This window comes from Aphelocoma coerulescens, chromosome 15, assembly GCF_041296385.1.
Source record: "Aphelocoma coerulescens isolate FSJ_1873_10779 chromosome 15, UR_Acoe_1.0, whole genome shotgun sequence".
Classification (NCBI taxonomy): Eukaryota; Metazoa; Chordata; class Aves; order Passeriformes; family Corvidae; genus Aphelocoma; species Aphelocoma coerulescens.
This window is the reverse complement of record NC_091029.1, coordinates 1,771,607-1,794,146: the sequence shown is the minus strand read 5'-3', so window position 1 is coordinate 1,794,146 and position 22,540 is coordinate 1,771,607. Positions and strand designations below refer to the sequence as shown.

At 43.4% G+C, this 22,540-nt stretch overlaps 1 protein-coding gene across 1 annotated transcript in view; it reads left to right on the top strand.

The window, feature by feature from the left end:
- TMEM132B (transmembrane protein 132B) overlaps positions 1–22,540 on the top strand; it is a 216,713-nt gene that overhangs the window by 90,383 nt on the left and 103,790 nt on the right. Inside the window, exon 3 of the mRNA XM_069030961.1 lies at positions 8,884–9,024. Within this exon, the coding sequence (XP_068887062.1) occupies positions 8,884–9,024 (141 nt within the window). The remainder of the gene's footprint in view (positions 1–8,883; positions 9,025–22,540) is intronic.

Here is a 22,540-nt window from a genome sequence, read left to right as displayed (position 1 = left end):
TTATTTGTAGAGGCAGAAAAATGACCCTTTTATAACAATTCTTTGTCTCCCAGGAGGCCTGGACTCTATTCAGGCTGCAAATGTTTTTGCAGTGCTGATTTCTGAAAGGAACCTTTCAATAAAAAGAAACCTGTAAGTAGCTTTGTCTTTGCAGGAGGAAACCTCTGACTTACTCTGATTTTTTCATTATGGTTTCCCAAGCTCTGTTTCTGCATGATTGCAAGGATTCCAAGTTCAAATGCTTTGAACTCCTTCAGGCTGGATAATGCATATTCTCCCTTAAAACTTCTTGGCTTTAAGGAAGAGTTTCATTTCTTGGAGCACTGCATTGGTTTCAAGGTAAAGGACGTGGTCTGAGTGTCTTAGATCTTTCAGAGAAAGGTTGAAGAGACTGAAGGGGCTTTGATTTTTGTTCCCTAGATGTGTTACAGAAAACCACTCCAGCTTTTCACCTCGTCTCTCTGCAGAGAAGGTTTAGCACAAATTGTTGTGTTGGAGGGAAGAGGGCTCCTGGTTCAGTTCTTGAGATGTCTGAGGGCACTCCCGAGCTCTTGGAAAAACAATCAGCACATCACAGCTCAATTAACTCAACGGAGGCACTGGGATAAAGGAAAACATCTCTCCCCTTTCAGGGGAGGCTGTGAGCTGCTTGCACACCCTAATGAGAAAGGGGTGTCAGGAGCAGTTCGGTAGTACAAGGATCATTCATTCAGGCTTGGAAAAAGACCTGTCTCCTTCTGATTAATAGTAGGAATGGTTAATTCATGTTTATTGGATACTTTGAATGTGTAAAGAGTCAAAACAGTTGTAGGAATTGTGTATTTATCTGCAAATTCTGGGCAATTTTTTCTGCCCTCCAGGCAGGCAAAGGACAGAGGACCCGTTCCCCTTCTGTGCTGGTGTAGCAGGATTCTCTGGAGCTGGGCTAGTGGGATGCCATGGCTGGCAACCCAAACATCAGGCCTGTCCCACTGCTGTCACGAGTTTGCTGGAATTTAGGAGCTTTCAGCACAATCTAGACCCACACTTGCTTATATTTTAATTAAAGTAATTTGTATGTCAAAGGCACAACAATGTTTTTCGGTGGACTCCTATAAATAGTGGCTTTTAGTTTTATTAAGAAAATGCTAATTGTTACAGAGTTGGTTTTGACCTGCAGTTTTAAGTACTACTGGAAAATTACAGGAATATATTGAAATTCAGTATCTGTACAATTTTTAGGTGTACAAGGACATGGTGTCTCCATAGAAATAGTAGGGTTTTTTCTCCTTGTATGAATTTCCAAGCAAAGGTGAGTAAACATCCTTATTTTGAAGTTGCCCGGAGAGTTAAATGGTTAATAACATGCCTTGAGTCAATAAATTTGGACCTGGTGTCTCCTGTCTCAGTGCCTGGCAACCCTTTTTCTCCCAGAGGGACAAAATTCCACTGTTGACATATTTCAAAGAAAACAGTGCTCACTGTGGGAGACGGCGTTTTCATCTCGTGTTACATAAAGACTTCAGAACCTCTCAGGTTTCCATAGCAGTGTTGGAAATCCAGATAAAACAGGTCTGGTTTGTGACAGGAATAAATAAGAATAAAAATTAATAGCTTTAATTTCAAGCCAATTAGGATGGCTTTCTGCTGTTTTTCTAAGCTGTATTTTCTTACCTGAGAGAGAGCAAGCAGATTGAAAAATGGAGTTTCTGCTGAAATGTGAAGATGAAATCTTAAAATGTCTTCTCTCCTTTAAAAAAATGACAAAACTTGGGAGTTCTCCTTTGGATATGGAAATGTAGCATGATGCTTGACTGCTTTGAAGTTGATCACATCCTCTTTGCTGATTTTATGAGCATAGTCTTATGCCTAGAAAATGTTTCTCAGACACCTTCCCTTTCAAAAAAAATCATAAGGAGGGGTGACACCTCCTCTTCTGACCTTGCTTCACAGATGTCAAATTTAACATCTCAGTGTTAAAACAAGCACTTTAAAATTCATCAATCTGGTCATCTAGAGCAGCTGAGGAACTCTCTGCTAAAATGTTTAGACATTCTTAGGAAAAATGGGGGGCTCTTGAGAGAAGCTGCTGCACTTTTTTTAGAGAAGTTATACACACAGTTTGATGAAAAGAAGGAGGAAGAATTTTTGGTAAAATTCTCCCTCCATCATCATATCCTGTTTTTCATCCTGCCTTATTTTTATCAGGCTTCTGTAAAAGCTTCCTCAAAATCATAAGCTATCATACTCAAGGGGTGGCTGTGTTAATTTGTCTTCCCTAATAGTTAATTTATCACATGGAAAGCGCCTTACTGTCAGAATCCAAATTAAAATCCTGTTTACTCTTTTCATTATTCAAAATCCAATATGCTAGTGAGCTTGATGTTTTACATAATTTGAAACATTTGATGGGCTGAAAAAAACGCCAGGTTGATAGCTTCACCTTTTTGGGTGGAAGAGTGGTAATTGTATCATCCGAAATCTTCATCATTGAGCCCCTCCCTGATTTCAGAGGGTTTTCTGTTCTCTGAGTCATTGGGCTTTTCACCTGCCAGCCACCACTTCTGTTGAGCAGATTTGTTCCTGCCTTGCACCGTGCTGGTCCTTGAACCTGTTTTGTCCGCTGTGTCCTACCCGGAGCTTTGGCATTGCCTTTCCTCCTTGAGTGTGTGTTGGATTGAGAAATTCTGATGTGTGACAGTAATTGCTGCTCTCAGAGAAGCTGCAGCCCCAAATGCTTGGCGGGGTTAAGTCAGACAGCTACAAAAGGTTATTTAAAAATAACTGGTGCGGGGAGGAAGTGAGGTAAGCCAGAGGGAGGGGAAGGCACGTTTCCTGCTATGGTGTAAAGGTGGGAAGTGCTGAGGTGAGGAGGCACAGAAAGGGCAGTCCAGCGAGGGCATGGTGGCCAGGAAAGCTCTGACCCTGCAGTGGGGACGTGTTTCGGGGCAAATGGGGCCAAGGCCGGCAGAGCACAGCACACCCAGGTCTTGTTTTGGAAACACATTTGAGCCAATTACGCATTGTGGGGTCAGTCACTGGAGCAGTTTTTAGCATGGATGGAATTCAGAGGTCAAATCTTAAGTAAAACTGCAGCTGACCTTGGAAGTTGCTGCCTCTGAATATTGAGCTGTCTTCATCCCCAAGGGCAAACCTGGGGGGTTTTGTCCCACTGTTGTTTCACTGGCAACACCTATTGGCACTGTCTTTTTCCCAGGGCCATGCTGAGCTTTTTGCCTGCTGGTACCATCATCAAACCCTTTCACCGGGGTTTCCCTTAGTTTGGTGCCTCGCAGTTGCTGTTTCCAAATTGCCATCTGCTCTCCATCTACTTACACCTCTCCATGGGGCTGTGTAGGCTGCTTGTTTTACTTTCCTATAAAGGAGCATATTATTTGTGTTTCTACTCTTGTGACCTTTTGGAGAGGGCTCAGGTCTTTGCAGGATCTTTGTGTATTTTGAAGTGTATTTTACATACTTGGAAAAATAGCTGTGCTTATAGTGACATTAATATGGAATTGCGGAAGCAAACACAGCTGGCCCAGTGCTGCTATTTGAAGGAAAATTTGATGGGGAAGTAATTTGAACATAAATCTGTGACAGGTCTTTAAAAATATAAAAGAACAAAGAACTGAAGTTCTTGGAAAAATATTTGGGAAAATAAACACTTGCTTAGCTTGTGAAGATTTAGGACCTGATCCCCCGAGCTGTTGTAAATTTGACTTCCATAAGAGGTGAGGCAATGCAGAATTCCTGTTCTGCACACTCCAAGCCCACAGCAGCACAAAGGGCATTTGCCAGGGACTGGCCGTTATCAGTGGGTCTGCAGCAGGAGCAGGAGAGCTGGCTGGGGGAGGGTGAAGGTACCAAAGTATTCCTTGGCAGCTCTAGGTCTAATTCCTGGTTGTGCCATGTGTTTCCTGGGTGACTTTGCATCACCTCATTTTCATCATATTTCTGGATTACCCATGGAGGAATTTGTCCAGAAGGCTCAGGAAAACAGAGAAGAGAGGGAGCTCTGCTCCCACCTCAGCCCTCCCTCTGCTCTAACTGCATTTCCCAAAAGGTTTTGCTTTCACACGCTCACAGGGATGAACTCCTGGCTGTCTGTGCCTCCCTCCCAAATGCCACAGAGTGCACTTGGGTGTGGGAACTATGAATCACACACCTCCTTCTATCTCCCAGCAAACTCCCTCTCCTTCATGCACCCCTACAGGAATACTTGTATTCTTTATAGAAACACTGCCCATCTTGCTCACACCCAGAAGTCCCCAGATGTTATGTCTGAATTCAGTGGTTATTTTAATTTATAATGCTTGGTTTAATGTATCCTAAAACGCATGTATTTTAAGTAGGAACTCCCCAGGGACCTTGTTCAGAACTAATTGCTTGCTGTTTGTGCAGTTCTTCAAATATGTTAAATGCTCTGTGAGGGCTTGGAATTACTCAGCTCAGCTCTGGTTTGGTCTTAAAATGGGTAGGGGTGTCTAGCTGGAGTGCGAGCCTGGGAATTGGGATGGATCAACCCTCATTCTGGCTCTGCAGAGATAGTATAATTTTGGGCAAGTTGACTAAACTGGTTACAGCTTGGATTTCCTGTAGGGGAAGGATAATGGTTTTATTTTTAACTCGACTAAAAATGCGTGTGGAAGGGCTGACTACCGAAATGTTTGGAAGTTACAAATGAAATTTATCATAACTGTTATTATTAGTACGTCACTGAGAGTGAATTTAACTCAGATCATGTCTTCCCCCATAACAGAATGGGGGGGATAAGCGGATTTCTAAAATCGCTCTGAAAAAGTAGTTTTTCTCATCATTTTGAGCATTTCCCATCTGCTGTGAGCACATCTCTGTTTTATTTCCTAAATATCTTTTTCTTCTGTTTCTATTTTAAAGTTGCTTTTGCCAAGACTTTACCTCCCAGTTCCTGCTGCCAGGATTGGGGCTGGGGGCGTGTGGCAAGCAAGGATTTACCTTTCAGATTTTGCACTTAATTGACTGGGAAGCCGTGGAATTCCCCGCACCACTTCCACTGAAGTTCTCGGTGCTTAAATCCCTCTTGCAGCCCTTAAGTTTCTTCCCAGCCCTGGTGATTACTTGTACCTTCTCCTTTCCTTCTGTTGTGAGAACTAAGAGAGGTTTAGAGTGGCTCAATCACGGGGTCGAATACATTTCAGGCTGGGATTGCATTTTAGCCGAGTTTGTGCCCGTTCCAGGTTGGCAGGCTGGGAGTGCTGCTCCATGCAGTCCATCACGTCTGTATCTTTACATTGCACAGTAAATGCAGCACACGCTGTTCGGGGCAAAGTCCTGCCAGGGCTACCAAAAGTGTTCCACGCTGCAAGCAGCTTCTCGTTGTGCCTTTGGGGTGCAGAGGGGGCTGCACTCACCCTGAAGCAGCTCCATCGATTCCCAGTCCTGGGGAGCTCTGGCACTTCCCCCCAGCTGCCTCCCCTGGAGACCCCCTGGAGATCTTACGGAGAAAGTGGCAGGAAAGGCAGTGCTGGAGGGGGCACATTTCCATGGGACCTCCTTCACCCCTGAGGCAGAGCTATCCCAAATAAACAGGCCCTGTTGCAGGGTGGCTTCTGCCCAGCTCCCTCTGGATCCCGCTCTCACATCTCTCTAATTGCATTATCAAATGCCATGCACGGTGCAGTGTTTTAAAGGTGGCCAAGTGCTTTTTAACAGGACACTTTTCTGTCTGACAATTCTGCTTTTCAGAAAGCATTTCATGGGAATGAAATGTCAGTTTTGCCACATTTCCAATTGGCTGTCATGTTTTTGTTCCTTTTTTCCTCCTCTCATTTCAAAATTATAAAAAAAGTAATTAAGCCATCTTAGTGGTAACAGTTGCTTCTTGGGTCATGGTTCTATGAAAAATTTCAGCAGCTCCTTTCCATATTTTCAAGCACAGACATGGCAGAATTTTTGTCAGCTGGCAAACTGAAAGGACATCAGATTTTTCTCAAGAAATTCCATTTATCCTTACAGCTCCCTTTGAGTTGGAAGAGCAACACTTTCCATCATTTTATACGTGGGGAAGGGAGGTATAAGAAAACTAAATGATCCACCCAAGCTTCTAATTGAAGCCTGGTGCAGAGTAGGGCCCACACACGTGCCATTCACCATCCTTTCTCCAGCTCATGTCAGCTCTGGTAGGAATTTCTTACTCTTTTTCATAGCCTTGGTCCCCAACACTTACAATAATTTTTGTGCCTGTGGAATTTGGGGGCAGATTTAAAGATATGAATCACTTATCTGAGGAACAGTAGGCTCAAACCTCCCATATGTAGGCTGGTTTAATTTGAATTTCTTGACTTTTCCTAAGTGAGAAGCTGAATGTAGTTTCTTCCTTCTTTCAACCTTCCTGGCTCTACTGATATCCAAAAATGCAAAATGACATCTTGTCTCAGCCCACCAGAGCAGATGCAATGCAAGGGATTAGACTGGAATTTTTTCCTAAAATGCAGCATTCTGAGATGCTTTTGGAAGACGTGGCTGGGGAGCAGCGAGCGATGTTCACTTGCAGCTCACCCAGCGAGGCAGGGCATGCACAGCAAGGGGAAGCTGGCATGCATGGCATGCATGGCATGCAGGGCAGCACGGCCAAAACCCACAGGGTCACCCTGAAGGGGAAGCCAAGCTGGAGTCAGCAGGAGAGTCTCAGCTGATGGCAAAAAGCATCTCATAGCTGCGCTCAGACACAAGAGGATGAACAGCAAAGCTCCCTGGCTGAGGGATGGAGCCAAGGGGGAGGGTGGTGTTTTGGGGTGCAGAGGGTCTGAGAGAGGCTGGAACAGCTGGGTATGCAGAGGGATGTGGGTGTTTGAGCTCTTGCATCCTTATGCTCTGTGTGAGGACCACTGATGGAGGTAAAGGGGAGCAGCAGCTGCAGGAGGAGCTGCACAGGGGTCCTGAATCCTGCCCAGGTGTGCAGGAACTGTGTCCTGTAGCTCTTCATCCTTGTTGGAGCTCTTCATCCTGAGATTTGGTTCAGAATAGACAAAAGTAGCTGTGTGAAGATATCTGTAGTGCAAGAGCTGTGTAGGAGGACATAACGAGCTTCTGACCGATGGAAAAAGCCTGATGAATCCTGAAGTCATGGATGAGATCCAGTTGTCCTGGCATGTGTGTCCCCCCACCATCTCCTGCCCTTCAATTAACCTTTAGTTAACCTGGATTTGACCTGGGTGAGAAGTCAGGTTTGAAGTTTTCAGACACAATATCAAGGAAAACATGGGAATTTGAGGGAATGGTGATGTGAATTTGTTAAAAAAATACAATTTTGGTTGGGAAAGAGAAAATTTAAAAAGTGGTGTTTTGGTTTGTTTTTTTCTTTTTTTTTGCCAAGCCCTAATGATTTTTTTTCAAAAGTGGTTGATTAAGTCTAATGAAAAAAATGATTGAATCCATTACTGAAGGCTTAATTCTCCATCTCATGTAAATTAGAAGTCAGTCTGAAATGAAGGCATGCAGGTGTCTTGCAGGAATTACTTGGTCCAGCGTAATGACTACAGAATAAGTGAATGTTCCTCTGAAAGAAAGCAGAGGAGGTGATAGGAGAGGGGCACATCAGCTTTGAGGCATGTTGTTTGGAGATACGAATGCCTGTGGAAAGCAGGAAGGAGACAATTAGAAAAATAGCAAGTAAAATTCTGTTACAGAGAATATTTTTCATCAGATTGGTTATGCCAGGCATGGATTTAACCCATCAAGCCAGTAAAGCCTTTCAGGCAAAAATAAGGATATCATAAAAGCAGGATGAATTAATTCCTTCTCTGAGGAAAAGACCACCCATTGAGTTGTGAACTCACTTTGATCCAAGCACATGAACCCAGCTAGAACTTGAAGGAAATTTTTAATGGTGTAACATGAGCTCCAACTGGCCATGAGGCATGGGGCAAACCCATCACAATTCACTGTTAAGTAACGCTCCAGGTCTCAGCAGTGCTGTTTCACTCCACCATATAACTAAAAGATCCCTCTTGGCTTTGCTTTTAATTAATTAAGTCACAGTAGTGGCGAGCGTGGCGCTGCAGCAGTTTCTTCCTGCCTAATTGTTCTCCAGGCATATTTGCAGCACTCCTGTTGTAATCCCAGGCTCGTTTCAGGAGTCAAGCTGCACAAATGAAGTTCCTGCTATTAAAAACAGTTTGTTTCCTTTTCCTTGGCAATCTGTTCCTAACGCTGAGCCTCGCTGGAGCATGGACTTTTTATTTTTGGCAATTTTTTTAAGCCAAAAAATGATGACATTTACCAGCTACCACACTGCTCTCAGACTCTAGCCATGCTCAGGAAATCAAAGTTTTCCATGTCAGCATCATATTATTTTCAGCAGCATCAGTCTGATGTGCCCAGTTTGACAGATCCTGGTGCAATGGCATAATTATTTTCTTCCCTCAGTCTAGGATAACTTGCTCCTTTTCTCTCCTTCCTGCATTATGGTCTTTGAGCAATGAAACTCATTTTTTCCATGCAGACGGTCCTAATATTAGAAGATACTGCACTCCCAAAGGTTTGCAGGCAGGAGGATGTATTTTATATCACATTGCTCTTATTCCCTATCTTAAACTGCAGGACAGACACAGCAAATTAAATCAATTTATGCTTCGTCACATCTGTTTCATTTGTATCAGACTGGTGCCACAGAAGCAGAAACCATTCTTATTCTCTCCACACTGCTCAAGCGAAAGTTGAGTGGCTTTACACATAATGAAACTCATACTTCAGCTCTTTAAAATGACTGGACCTGGTTTATGTTTTTAAAGCAGAGTGACTCGTGGTTGCAACCTGTCTGTTACTGGTGGGAGAGGAGTATTTCCTTTCACCCTCTCTGTTCGCCTGTCTGGGTTTATCCGTAGAGCTGTAGCTAAGGCAGTCCCTGTTGTTCCCCAACAGGATCAGGACAGCCCCAGGTGTGAAGATCACGGACATCAGGGTCAGTGATGCAGACCAGTGGGGGGTGCAGGAGGAGACGGACAGCGCCAGGACCACGGCCACCCTCACCTGTGTGCACAACGACCCGGGCGCCGAGGACAGGTGAGCCCTTCCTGCATGACCCCGTGCCAAATGCTGCCAGACACACACAAATGCTACTGCAATGAGCCATAATATTCCTCCTCAGCCTCCTTGGAAAAGCTATAGGTGATCTGATGAAAGCTTTTCTCTCTTTTGTTTCACTTCCGAGCTTTTGGAAGTGGATTATTTAATTAAACTGGAGGCAGCCCCCAGTCCTAGCTCACATCTGCTTTTCATGACCCTTCAGGGCAGCAGAATTCCTGTTGCCAAAGAGCCAGCAGAAAAAAATGAACTAAAATAGAGAAATATGGAGAACAATCGAAAGCAATATAGGACAATGCTGCCTTCTTTATTTGAAAGCTGTGAAAGTAACAGCAATTCACTGTTATTCATTATTGCTGCAAAACTCCTCTGAGCGTCTCTGAACTCTCGGAATGCTCCGTCCGTTTGTTATGGGAATGGTCCCACCAGCTGGATCAAAGGTAATGAGAAATGTACATTGTTAGTCAGAATTACGGATTGTCCAAACCAAGCAATTTCTCCCCATTATCCTGCAGTTACTCTACAGTTAAAGTACACCGTGCATAAACTCAGCTAGGAATTGTATAATAATTAGGAAATCACAAAACTTTGTGTCAAAATTTTTATTTGCAGAGTCTTTTGCATCCATCTTTTTTTCTGAAAACTTCTGTAAGGGAGGAAGACGGTTGCTAGTAATTGCTTAGACCTAGGAAGGTTACTGTCAGAGGTTTGGAGTACAAAGAGAATTTCTACTCTGTTTAGTTTCTGAAGCTGTATTTGAGGAGCAAACAAATCCCATCCAGCCCTGGGTACCTGCCACAGAGGTGTTGAGGGGAAAGATATTTAATGTGGAAAGATATTTAATATTTAATGGAAAGATATTTAATTACTTTTTAGCAACAGGCACTGCTGAGGAGAGTTCTCCTGGCTGTGTAAAACAGGCCTGGTGAACAGCAAGGGAAAAGTGCCTGGGTCTCTCCAGCACCAAGGCAGAGTGGAGGCGACTGAGTGGGATGCAGACATTTGCCTTGTAAGCCTGTGAAGTGAGGGGAGGTGATTTCCCACTCAGAGTCTCTGCAGAGATGCTCCAGAGCCTTGTGGCATGAATTCCAGGCAAGCCCTTCCCTTCATTAGCTGTTCCATGCATTTGCTCCCCAACTGAAGAAAAAAAGAGGGATAGGAGAGGAAAGGAAAGAAAAAAGGCAAGGAGCGAAGAAAAAGGCGAGGTGGGGGAAGGCTCCTCTTGTTTCTGAAGCACATTTGTAAGAAGCAGTTCTGAGGTGATGCAGGAAGCTCCAGCCACCTTCCATCGTTATTTAGCTGGAGTTTCGTGGGCTGCTGCTGTGATAAAGCAGAGCTCTGGCTGCTGCATTTGGCACTTGGTCTCCAAGTCCACTGTCGTTTGACAAGGCATCCCAGCTCCCCCCAAAGCTGCTGCTGAAGCCAGTGGGTCCCTTTGGGGGGTGGGAGTGCAGGGGCCTGGCTCGGAGGGGACCTTTGTGCCTGTCCTGGAGCTCTGAGGTGACACACGGGTCCAGCAGGGAGGGCTGAGCCTGGCTCAGCCCCGGTGGCTGATGTGGGTGGCTGGGCAGGGTCTGCTCCCTGTGACCCTCATTGGGCTCTTTCCTCCAACAACTGTGACCTCTGTTCTCTTCGGAGCGAGGTGGAAAGCCATCAGTTTGAAAGTGAAATACTGAGGTTAAAGGAAGACTAAAGAGCATCTGGTGTTACTGAAATCAAAATGAAGGAACTATTTTTAAATTTGGACCAAAAAACAAAATAGCCTGAACACTGAAACTTACTGCCTTGTATGTGGTTTCACTAATCCATGAAATTATACCTGTCACAGTAACTTAGTTTTTATTAAAACTGAGTTTTGCTTTGTGTTGAACTGTTAAATTGCACAAAAGCAATGAATCTCAAGTTAATTAATACTTTGACCCTTTCCTTTGTGAGATTAGTTTAATATTTTTGGATTAATTAAAGTATGCAAATAGAAACTGCTGAAAGATCACTTCCAGATTTGCAAATATTGTAGTGCTTAGTGTAAATATTTAACTTTGATCTTTACTTTAATTTGCCTTTTTGGTCACAATGGTGGCCCTCCTGTTTCTTTTGAAGAATGTCAAGTGTTTATGTGGAAGTTCTGCTGTTTCATTTAAATGATCAGAGACCTGAACTTGCTTCTCTTAAGGTCAATGTGACAAAATTGTCACTAGACCCCATTCATGTGCTTCTCATTTTAGCAATCCCAGAAGCTTCATTAAAGGCAGTTTATGTCTGAGTGAGAGTGCAGGAGCAATCTCTTTCATGGCAGAGCAGAAGCTATTAGTAAACAGAATCCTATCCACCTCGGGGGAGATGCTTTTTTCTCTCTTGGAATTAATTTCACTTCTGCTGACTCGCCCAGCTGGTAGAGGAGCAGTGGGTAAGCCAGGACTAAAGCCTCTGAGCCGAGCTTAGTTTATTTCTGGGTAAGAATTGGCTGAGTTCATGATGGGTTTGAGCCGCCCCCGGGCTTTGTGCGGGGGGGAGAGCCCTGTCAGCCCCGTGGGCTGGCACAGCTCCGGGAGCTTCGGGGAACCTGAGAACCCCCCCGAGTCAGAGGGACCCTCCCGGAGATCTGCGCCCTCCCGGTGCCCTTCAGCCCGAGTCAGCTCTGCTCTGCCCCGTGCTCAGCTCTGATAAGAGCCCCGACAGACACTGCCTGCAGAGAGAGCAGTGCCTCTGGGCTCTGACATGTTCCTAATCCCCTCTGCGCTCCTTTCAGCCTGAGTTATCAGCTGGAGCATTTCCAAATTTGCTTACTTTTCTAATCTTTCTCCTTCTCCCCTCTGCAGTGTTACTGCTATCATGAGTTTTTCATCTCCATTTCTCACATTTCCCTACGCAAATTGAGTGTCCATTAAAATGCTTTAAATTAAGACCTTTCCTCCTTTCATGCAGAGTGCATCATTGCCTTTCTGTGCGATACCTAAAAAAAATTCCTTATCACAATGTTTCAGGCAGTTTACATTATATTCTATTAAAAATCCATTTTGTCCCAGGTTGTAACAATTCATAGATTAAAGCCTTCCAGAGTGTGTTTTGTTAGGAATACATTCATCAATTCACCTCTTTAGTAGTCCCATAAGTTTGCATTTAAAACCTCTTTTTTGATAATGTAGTTGAACAAAGAGCATAAAAAGACGAGATTTATTTTAAATACACATGCACCAGTACATGTGCCCACATCTTTTCTCATCTGTGTGGAGCCTTGCTTTGCCCTTACTTTTGCTATCTCAAAGGACTTTTCTGGTAGCTTGTTGAGTGAGGAGATTGAGTGTTGCCATCTGCATCTCTTCTCCCTCGTGCTCTCTCCTTGGGGTAGAACTCTGAGAATCTCATTTTGGTGGGGATAGTTGAAGCAGCAGTGTTTTGGCTCAAAAAGACACAGTTTATTCTTCAAGCACAAATAGTTTTGCTTTGTGCCTGCAGCTGGGACACAGCACTTCCATTCCATAGGAAAAGGATCTTTATGGATTTCTGCTTCGAGTACAGACATGTCCTGCAAGAAAGTCAGGGCTGGTGGGCTTTGCTGAGAACCAGGTGTTTCCAGCCCTCTGTGCAGAACAGCTGAGCTGCTGAAGGGCTGGGATCTCACCCAGTGCTGTTGGGCTGGATGCTGAATTAGTGCAAGAAATGCTTTTGAAATACATGGCCAAAATTTGGGACTCTACCAGACACGAGTCCTTGGTGGTTTCCAGAAAACTGATCCCACTTTTGTAAAGACTGTGCAGGCTTTTTGCACTGTATTTGCCGAAAGATGGATGGAGCCTTGCAATTCTCGTGTCCTTTGCTCCTTAGAGTTCTCTGGAAGCATTTCAGGAACATGCCACAAATTAGCCTGCAGTGGGACCAGGGCAAGAGGGCTTGAAAAAATGCCCTGAGAGCCTGGTCTGTCTTGGCAAGCTGTGGTACCCCATAACTCAGGGCTGACATCCTGAGGAATAGGATTTCAGGAGCTTTGCCAGAGTGATTTAGCATTTTATAGGATTAGGTTATTTCAAATCAGTGCTGAGCAGGAGCTGAGTTTCTGTGGTCTCATTTAAAGGCTCCAGAATATGACATATTTCATGGTGCTTGGTGTTCTCCTTGCTGGAAAGCTGATGAACAAACTCCTCTTGTGCCCCAGCCTTTGGTTCAGGACAGAGGAGATGGCACCAACACAAAAGCTGAGGCCAGAGTTGCAACTCAGCTCTGAAAGGGAATATACTGAGAGATCACTTTCCTTCCTCAGGAACACTGTCATTAAATTGCATTGGATTATTACCAGGTAAGGAGAGTCTGATCCTTGACAAACTAGTATTTTAATCAGGAAGGTTATATTTATGCTAACTAGCAAAGTTAATAAAATCAATTTAACCTGCAGTGCTGAGTAGAGTGTTATTGAGACCAAACTGGTTCTTCTCACCTAGGGATTATTTTATCTTCATGTCTATAATACATCTTCTGTCTCTCAGGATATCCATCACTGCATAAATTAAACTTGCATGAGGGGCACTCAGCATGCTGAAGTAGAAAGAGTGAAATCTTCAGAGAGCTTTTTTTCAAGTGTCCTCAGAAGTATTTATTCTGTTACCTGGAAATTTATATATTTTATAAATTGATGCAGACCACCTCAACTCTAACATTTGACATCCTCTGTCTTTAAACATGAATGAAAAATTAAGATTCTATTATGATCATTCAATTGCTTTACTATTTTAAGAGGTGTTTACAGAATTCAAATTAAATTATTTTATAAAACTGTAATTTAATGTGTACATATATCTTTAAAACAAGAAAAGCAGTTATTTTATGTATTCATAAGCATGCAAATACATCTTCCTGTTTTAAAATAATTCACTTATTTTCCTGTGCTTGCGACTACCCTTTGAACCAAGAATATCAGCCAAAAGAAAGATATAAAATTTGCTGCCAGTTAAGATTTGTGCATATATTTATTTAAAGTAAATATGTGTTATTGGCATGGATGATGAGCTGAGCAAAGATGTATCATTTGGGTTTGTTTTCAAAGCTTTGAGTACGTCTCGAAAACAAGAGCTGGGTTTCATTCCTCTCTGTCCTCACTTTGCCAGAGTTTGTGGCAAAGCTGGCACAAGTGACAGCTTTGAGCCTGTTGTCCCCGCACTGTGGGGAGCCCCATTCCCAACTGCAAATCCCACTCCCCACTTTGCAGAGGGCAACGAGCAAATGCTCCACCTGGAGCCTGAGGCTTCCTGGGGTACTCAGCACCCTCTCTGCCAGACTGAAGTTCTCTCTCAGAGCTCTTTGGAGGTGTTTTGCACGGAATCCCCCAGCACTCTGCCCACACTTGGGTCCTGTGTTGCCTCCAAGCCACCCAGAGCGGGAGTGTGGGGCAGAGATTCCCGTCTCCGAAGCAGAGCCTGCTGCAGTGCAGGGCTTTGCTGAGCTGATCTACGGCAGGGACTTGGCCTCCTGGAGGCTGTGCTGTGGCTGTGCCCAGTGTCACTGGAGCACAGGTCCGGCTGATGCTGCACTGAGCAGTTTGCTGCTCCTGTAAGACAAATAAGGCCAGAAAGACGGGCGGCTGCAGCCGCTGTAGCACACAGCAGAGTGCTGTTAGCCACGCTGGGGAGGGCAGCAGGCCATGCACTCAAACACTTCCTGATGTGTTCATTGCCAGAGGAGCTCTCTTGGCCCCAGGACACGGAGTGTGTAAAGTGCCACCAGCAGCAGCAGTTGTCTGATGGAAGATCAATTGCATGTGTTGCTGTGCACAAAAGAGCAGTAACTGGTGCAGACAGACTGCCTTGCTCGGTCTTATTTTAGGCCATGCAAAGGCAGTGGGCTGGATGCCATGGAGTTCACATAGTACTATAGAGTGAATGAGTAAGAGGAGCAGAGGGAGAAAAGAAACACAAGGAGGTGTGTAAAGCAGACAGGAGAGAATCGAGAAGAGCTGAGGGAAAAAAGCCAGGGAGATGGGAAGGGAAAGCCTCTGCTGTCACTCCCTGCCAGACTGATCTGATGTAGGTGAAGTCACTGGACTTCCTCAGGACCTCTTCCCACCATAAAAGCCGTATTTCCATGAAGTCAGACTTCAGCTAGTTTGAAAAGGAAGGATTTGAATTAAAAGTTAGGGGTGCTTTTAAGGTGTGGGAAGAAGCCACAAATGCTGTGGTGCTGTGTACTTGGGTGTTTCCCTCCTTTTCTCAGGCACGTGCTGCTTTCCTTAGGTCAGAGGTTTCATTGGCAAAGAAATTTGCTTTGGGTGTAGGGTGCCCGTGGCCTTTAGATCCTGCAGGAGCTCATTCCCTGGCCTTTGGCCACCCCCAAGACAGCTCTGTCTCCTGAGCCATTGATGAAGAGGATTTTATCTTTAATGCACCAGTTTTCAGGCTGTGACCTCTATTGTGAGTGGTGGAGTCTGTTCTGCTTTGTGTAAAGAGTGTTCCAGTGAGAAGCATCTACACACATTTTCAAACATAAGCGACTCTACTGAGTCACAAAGAAAACCTGAGTTAGAAGAACTTTAACCTTTATTCTTCACATCTCTGCCTTTTTGTATGAAAGAACCCAGGCCAGCTTGGAAATGTTCCTATTAGATGAAAGCACCGACACCTCACTGCAGCTTAGAGAGCACATAAAAATAATAGACAAATTAACAGCAGTAGGAGGGACAACTTATTGTAGAAAACTGTGGTGCGAGGATCAAACATCATTTCTGGAGGGTCTTTCTTCCTCTTTTATTATTTCCTTTTTTTTTTTTTTCCATTCAAGGCCGAGAACAATGAAGTTGTCTGTCCATCTCCTGTAGGGAGCCTAATAGCCTGGAAGCCACATGAATTCCCTCCTGGCCAGCCAGCTCTTTGGGATGGCTGTTTGTGCCTCTCTCTCAGTTGGGCTCAGTGCTGCTCTGGCAGAACCTCCAGCAGAGCTTGGTCAGAGGGAACAGTGGCTCCTAGAGCAGATAATTGCTCCTGGCTCCAAGAAGATCAGGACTTAGCCACTCTTCTTGTTCCATCTTACTCCGTCTTGTGTTATAACCCAAGGGAATCTTTTTGAACAAATGCACCTTTGGCAGCTGGAGCAGCCTGGTGTGCAGTGCAGGGAGCCCCAGCAAAATCAATGTTCTGTTGTCTGGAAATTTTGGAAAATGAGGAATATCTTGTTGGAAGAACTCAATACAAACAGAGGCATGAAAATTAACTTAGAAAATTGATGCTTGATAAAGATCTCTGGACTTGCCAAACCAGTAGAAAGCTTTGTGTAAATACAGAGAAATATGCAGAAAATTTCTTCTGGCAGCATTTTTTAAATGGGACTACAGTGAATTAGAAAAATATTAGGAAAAAAACCAACAAAACCCAAACAGTGGAACTCCAGGCCCTTGGGTCTCTTCCTTGGTGCAGAGGTGAACATGCAGAGGAGTGACTTAAATAAACTCTTCACAAGTGTGGTCCATAGAGCCTGATCCAAAGCCTATTCTGAGCAACAGAAAAGTGAACCAAATCATTCTGAAATCAGTCTTGTTTTTTAATTTGACCTAATTACCTCTGTTTTTGGTATATCATTCCTCGATGTGAAGCTTAATATTGATGTAACAGTTGGGAAAGTTTAATTTCAGGGTAGGGTGGTCTGTATAATTAGGATTGCAAGAACGTGGCAGGGGAGGCTGGGAGCCAATTTCCAGTGCATGCAGATGAGTGAGTGACTGCTGAAATCGTTATTCATCCATCGGAGCTTGCATGCTTTTTCCACGTTGGATGCCAAAGGGAATGATGACATATTCACAAGCAATGGGCTTCTCCAAGTCTCTGCTGGCTTCCTGTCTCTCTGTCCTGTGCAGCATGTTTTAATGGCCGTGGGGAGGGTGACACGTGGGCTGCCTCAGGAGGTCCATGACAAAAATCTGTGCCATTGTGGGGAATTTCTAAAGCTTTGCAGAGTTCTGTGGGCACATTGCAGCCATGCTTAACTGATAACTGAAGTCTGGGTGATAAAGCCCAGGTAACCATGGCTGCTGAATTCATCCTCTCATAACAGATGTCCTGACTCCAGGAACAGAATGATTGTGTGTTGGATTTTGGGGGGGGGTGTTTCTAGAATTTAATCACCTTTTTCCCTTGATGGCTTGAAGTAGCCTTTTTCTTGGTGTTTGCTGGGCTGAATGCCCAGGAAACATAATCCTTAGTACAGTTCATGTTACAAATGTGGGGTCTGCACGTGTTTAGGTATCTGTGCAGCACCTTTAGACACCTCCCATCACCTCACTGATGGGAAAGCTTCACTGACCCTTATGGAGACCACAGAAGGAAGGAAGGTGGGGATGTGATGCAAACCATTATGCCACAGAAGCATGACCTGACTGTTCTGTAAATATTGTACTTCTTTACATACTCCCAGCTTGCAAACCTATTCTAGACTCAGGAGAGCAGCTTTATGTAGGGTGCCACTTAAGTACCCACTTGGTTTGAAGTACCTGCCTTGTTTCTGTGTGTGGCAGGTGTGATGATAAAGGAGGTACTCAGAGCCTGCAATTATAGACACTGATCTGCAGAAAATATAAGTTTTGATGGTGAGCCATGTTCTGTATAATGACAGGCATTAGTGTGTCACACCTGAAATACTGTGGAAATCAGAAACTGGCATTTTCTGTAGCGCAGGAACATTTCTGGGTATATTTCAAGTGTTGCTAAGGAATTTATTTTTGGCAGCTGTACACAGGGATTTAAGTACCATAATTGGATTGTTCTTTGATATAATAGACTGGAAAAGATTATTGAATGAATGTGAAATTGGGGAGCTGGTGTTTGAGGTGTGTTTAATTCCCTCTTTTACCCATTTATGAGTTTGGCTTTTAGCAAAGCCTACTGCCCACATTTGGATTCCATTCGTGATGTGTTGACTTGCTTACTTAATAGCCAGTGCATTAAAGTACAAAAGCTAACAACTCCTTTATTAGGCATTTAGCCAAAATTTAAACTCATTTTATTGTTGGGAGGTGCTGTTGCTAGACAGGCAAATATTAAGTTTGTTACATTGATTTATTTGAATCATCTGTGCCAAATACATTATAAAACAGCCCAGCATTAACTTTGCATAAATTATTTTTTGCTGTAGTTAGAATTTTGCACTCATTTTCCCATTAATATGCCTCACCTGTGTTTACAACTTAAAAAGTTACAAACTTTTTATGTTTTATGTTTTTATGGTTAACTTAAAAAGTTATAAAGTCTCTTAAAATGAAAAAATATAAATTGGCTGATGCTTTTGTCAGTGTCAGCATGTGATTTCTGTTTGTTTCTTTTGTGTTTATTTGAGAAGAGCATTAAATGGGAGCTGAGCACTTTGCACCAGGACTGTTCACCAGCTCATCTCACTGGGCCTGTAACAGGGGAATCTCCCCTTGGCTGAAAATACCATTTTATTATAAACTTGGGCATCCTGTCTTTGGGAACTCACACTTGGAAGCTGTGTTTATTCTTTCTGTTGGTCCGTGTGGATTTTCCCAGGATACTTGTTAAGGGGTTTGCTGTGAAATATTGCAGTCATTAAGGCAAATCACTAAAGCTTTAGCAAAAAAGCTTTCCTTAAACCAACTGCAAATAACTTGATCTTGCAAAAATGCCTTTTTTTTTTGGTTGGTATAATTAATGAACTGGTTTGATTCTTCTGGAGTTCTTGGGCTCACTGGGCTCAAAGGCTTGGCACGTACAAGTTCCAAGAAGAGCTTTGTTGTTGGGGGTTGTTACTCTGTATGTGTGGTCTGGGTGCTGGTTTTTTTGGGGTCTGCTTGGGTGGTGTTGGCTTGTGGGCAGTAGCAGGACTGACAGTGCCCGCCCCTTCTGAGAAATGATTTCACAGCACTCCTGCAGCTGCTGGGTGAGCTGGAGCCTTGGCTCCCCAGGGCAATATCCCTGCTCCTGGCAGCCGGGGCAGTGGGACCCTGTATCCCCTGCAGGCTTCACACCCCGCAGCTCCTCAGCCAAGGGAGGGATCAGCACTGCACAAGCAAAAAGAATTATTTTGTCTTGGGAGTTTTCAGTGCAGAGATTTAAAGCTGGAAGTATTGACCTCAGCAGTGAGGCGATAGTGGAGATATTTGGATATATGGGTTCCTGTTCTCACTCTCCCTCTAGGACAATTTATGTCCATGCTGGTTTTCGAAGTCTGTGACTGGTGTATCTTTTTGTTAGACAAGCACTTCTTAATGGTGTACCAGTTAATTTCTCTAGTGACAAGAGGAAGAAATAAGTTATTCCTCTTTTAAAAAGAGTGATTTAAGTAGGGAATAATGAATGCAAAATGCTGTCATTAAAAATCAGCAGATAAGCTGATGGATCATCTGTCATTCCCAAGCCTTGCCATAAAGAAAAAGTAGATAATTTTTTTTTTAAATAAAAATGGTAATGATGAGCATGGAACATGCTGACTATGAATGCCTTAATAATGAAAACTGCAATTTATTCAGTCAACAGCACCTTGTGACTGCTGCTTAACAACACCTTGTAGGAGAAAATGACTTCTTTCATACCGAATATTTTCATTTGATTATCAGTTGTCATCCTGTTATTGTTATGAGATGTCTATTAGTCAATACCATTGGGCTCCAAAAAGCCATCTCTGGTACCTGTGTTGGGTGTGGAGTCATGTGCAGGACACTGTCCCCAGGTCTCAGTGGACTTGGGCTTGTTTCAGGGACAGACTTTTGGGGAGCTCATTATGGAGCCTCAGCTGATGCTCTCAGAGCCAGAGAGCAGTTGTTCTCTCTGTTTTGCATGCCTTTATTTAGGTTTTTCTTTAAATGGGAGGCCCTGCTCCTCTGCAGTGTGGCCAACAATGTGGATATCAGACTGAGAGCTCTTTGGAGTTCAGTAACGTTGAAAAGTTGACTCTTGCTGGGACCTGTCCCAGCCCAGCATCTGATTTAGGCAGAAACCAGTGCTCTGTCCCTCACTGCACACCCTGGAACACTTATCTTTCTCATGCATTGCGAGGAGATGGGGAAGGAGGAGTTCAAGCCCTCATCTCTGTATATTTGCCATCCCAAAAAAGCTTTTCCAGTGGCTGTGTCTGAAGATCTGAACTCCCTTTGAGGAGCTGTTTGCTGCTCCACAATTAGCTCAGCTTTTCCAATTACTCCTGTTTTACATATATTGTAACCCCGTGCCAGATGAACGTAGACATGTTCTGAAAAGACTGTGGTGGAGGGGAAAAAAGTGCCAAATGTTTTCTTAGAAGCTGAAAATACCAGCAGATGTCTGTTGATTTGGAGCTATCCAGGCATTTGTACCTTTATTCTTTGCATGAGTGTTGAAAACCACTGTAGGGCTCCTTTCTTTGTGTTTGACAGAACAAGCTCTCTGATGTATTTTTTAAAATATATTTTATATATATATATATATATATCAATATATATATATAAATAATATATATGTTTTATAAATATGTATATAATATAAATATATAAAAAATATAAATATATATATATATAACAACAAATAGTATAAAGAGCTGGAGAACTGGATGGGTGGGAGCAGGAATTGAATGGAACTGGTTGAATGGAACAAGAAGTTGATCACCTGCAGTGGGACAATTTGTGCTTTTGCCTCGTGATTCAGTGAATTGGTGAAGCTTTGGGGCTGGCACCAGTTAATCCTTTAGTTTCCCTTTTTTTGATGAGGGGATGTCTGCTGGACTTCTTCCCTCCACCTCTTCCTCCACCCCGAAGCTCCAGCAGAGATCAACAGGAGTGCTGTGGTTGTGTGAGCTGTAATTCTGTTTCAGCCATGATTATATGTCAGTGTGCTGCACACTGTAAGTGCTACTCCTGGGTTCCTGCTGTGAGCAGTTGATTAGATTCTAGTACCTTTTGTACTGTAGATAAGGATTTTTTTTAACAAAGCATAGTAACACACAAAAGCCCCCGTTTATATTTTATTCTGTTTCTTCCCCCTCACTCATAACTCGTGCTTAAATACAAAACTAAAATGTTTTTTGGCAAGTCTGACCTTCCTTAACCCAATCTGTCCTCCCACTCCAAATAAAATTCAATTTAAAGGTCTATGTTGGCCCTGAATTGTAGGACAAGTCTTTGACCTAGGCAGAAATTTTCTACAAAATGTGAATCTTAAGCTGAATTTTGGGCGCTCTCTGACGAAATGAATGCTAACTGCAAGTTTATTTGTAGTCCCACTTATTACATTTTTCATTGTCAGCACAAGCTTTATTCCTCCAAATATATTATTGAATGAAAGAAAGCAGCTATTCTTTTATCTGTTACTGCTGATGCCTGTAATTCATCCTGTTCATTTTCTGTGCTGCTATTTTCTTTGTATGGTTCTTCTCTGGCTTATGTAGCACAGAAAAACTTAATTGCTTAAGTCTGATGTGCTTTTCTATTCCTGGCAGCAGTGTAGGTTGCTGAACCATTATGTGGGAGCTGCCTTCTGGAATATGAAGTGTGTGTTGCAGTTGGGATGTGGCAGGGCTAGGGCCCAGTCCAGGAGGAGCCTTTTAATTGCTTTTTGGACATTTTCTATAGTGCTGCCAATTCTGCTGTTATTTCCTGAGCACTTTTTGCAAGTGGAAAGTTTTCTTTTTGGAGGTCTTATGTTACAAGGCTTCCTTAAGGGGCCATTTGATTTTGGGAGAGCGAGAGGGAAACTCTGAATTCATACCAGCAGCTGATGTTTGACAAAACCCAGGAGGCAACTCTTTATCTGATGATATGGAAGACCTTTACCCTTCATAGCTAATCTAGTTTGGTTTCTTGCTAATCAAAGTTTTACTTGGTTGTTATTTCAGCTTTGGTTCCACCTATTCACCATAAAATACCAGGACAGTGCTGGTGCTCTCATGTGCAGTGGAGTTTTATTAAGCAGTGATGATGATGCATATTGACAAGTCACTTTTTTTATCATGTCTTTTCAAATATTTACATTCTAAATCCAAGACTTCTGGAGTCAAATGATTTTGAAGAAGGATTACTCTTGCATTTGAATGTAAAAAGTGAGATTCTGCTTGTTTTGACTGATGAAAAGTCTTGAAAATTTCATGAGACTCAAAAGATGAGAGCAAAGAAAGAACAGAGCTTTAGGAATCCTTAAGATGAGCTCCTGCCTGTGCAGGGGGTGATGTGTGGTGTGTGTTGGTGAAGCTCTAGGGGCCCTTGCAGAAGGAGCACACCATGGTAGGGAGGGTTTGAACTTCCAGATGATCTGTCTTCTGAAAGTGCTCATTGAATTTCCTGTCTTGATGATTAATGATGGAGCAGACAGTAATTTTAATATGAGCATGATTAGTCTACCTGTTAATACCCCATGAACACAAACTGGGTGGGTTCTGAGGAGCCTGCCCTGCTAATTAGTATTTCTGTGCTCTCACTAATCGCTTGAACTGGGAACTTGGCCAAAACTAACAGAAGAGACTTCCAGTACAATAAATTGTTTTAATTTTGTGATCTGATCTTATGCATGGCTCAGTGTTTCTGAAGGCAAGGGCAGAA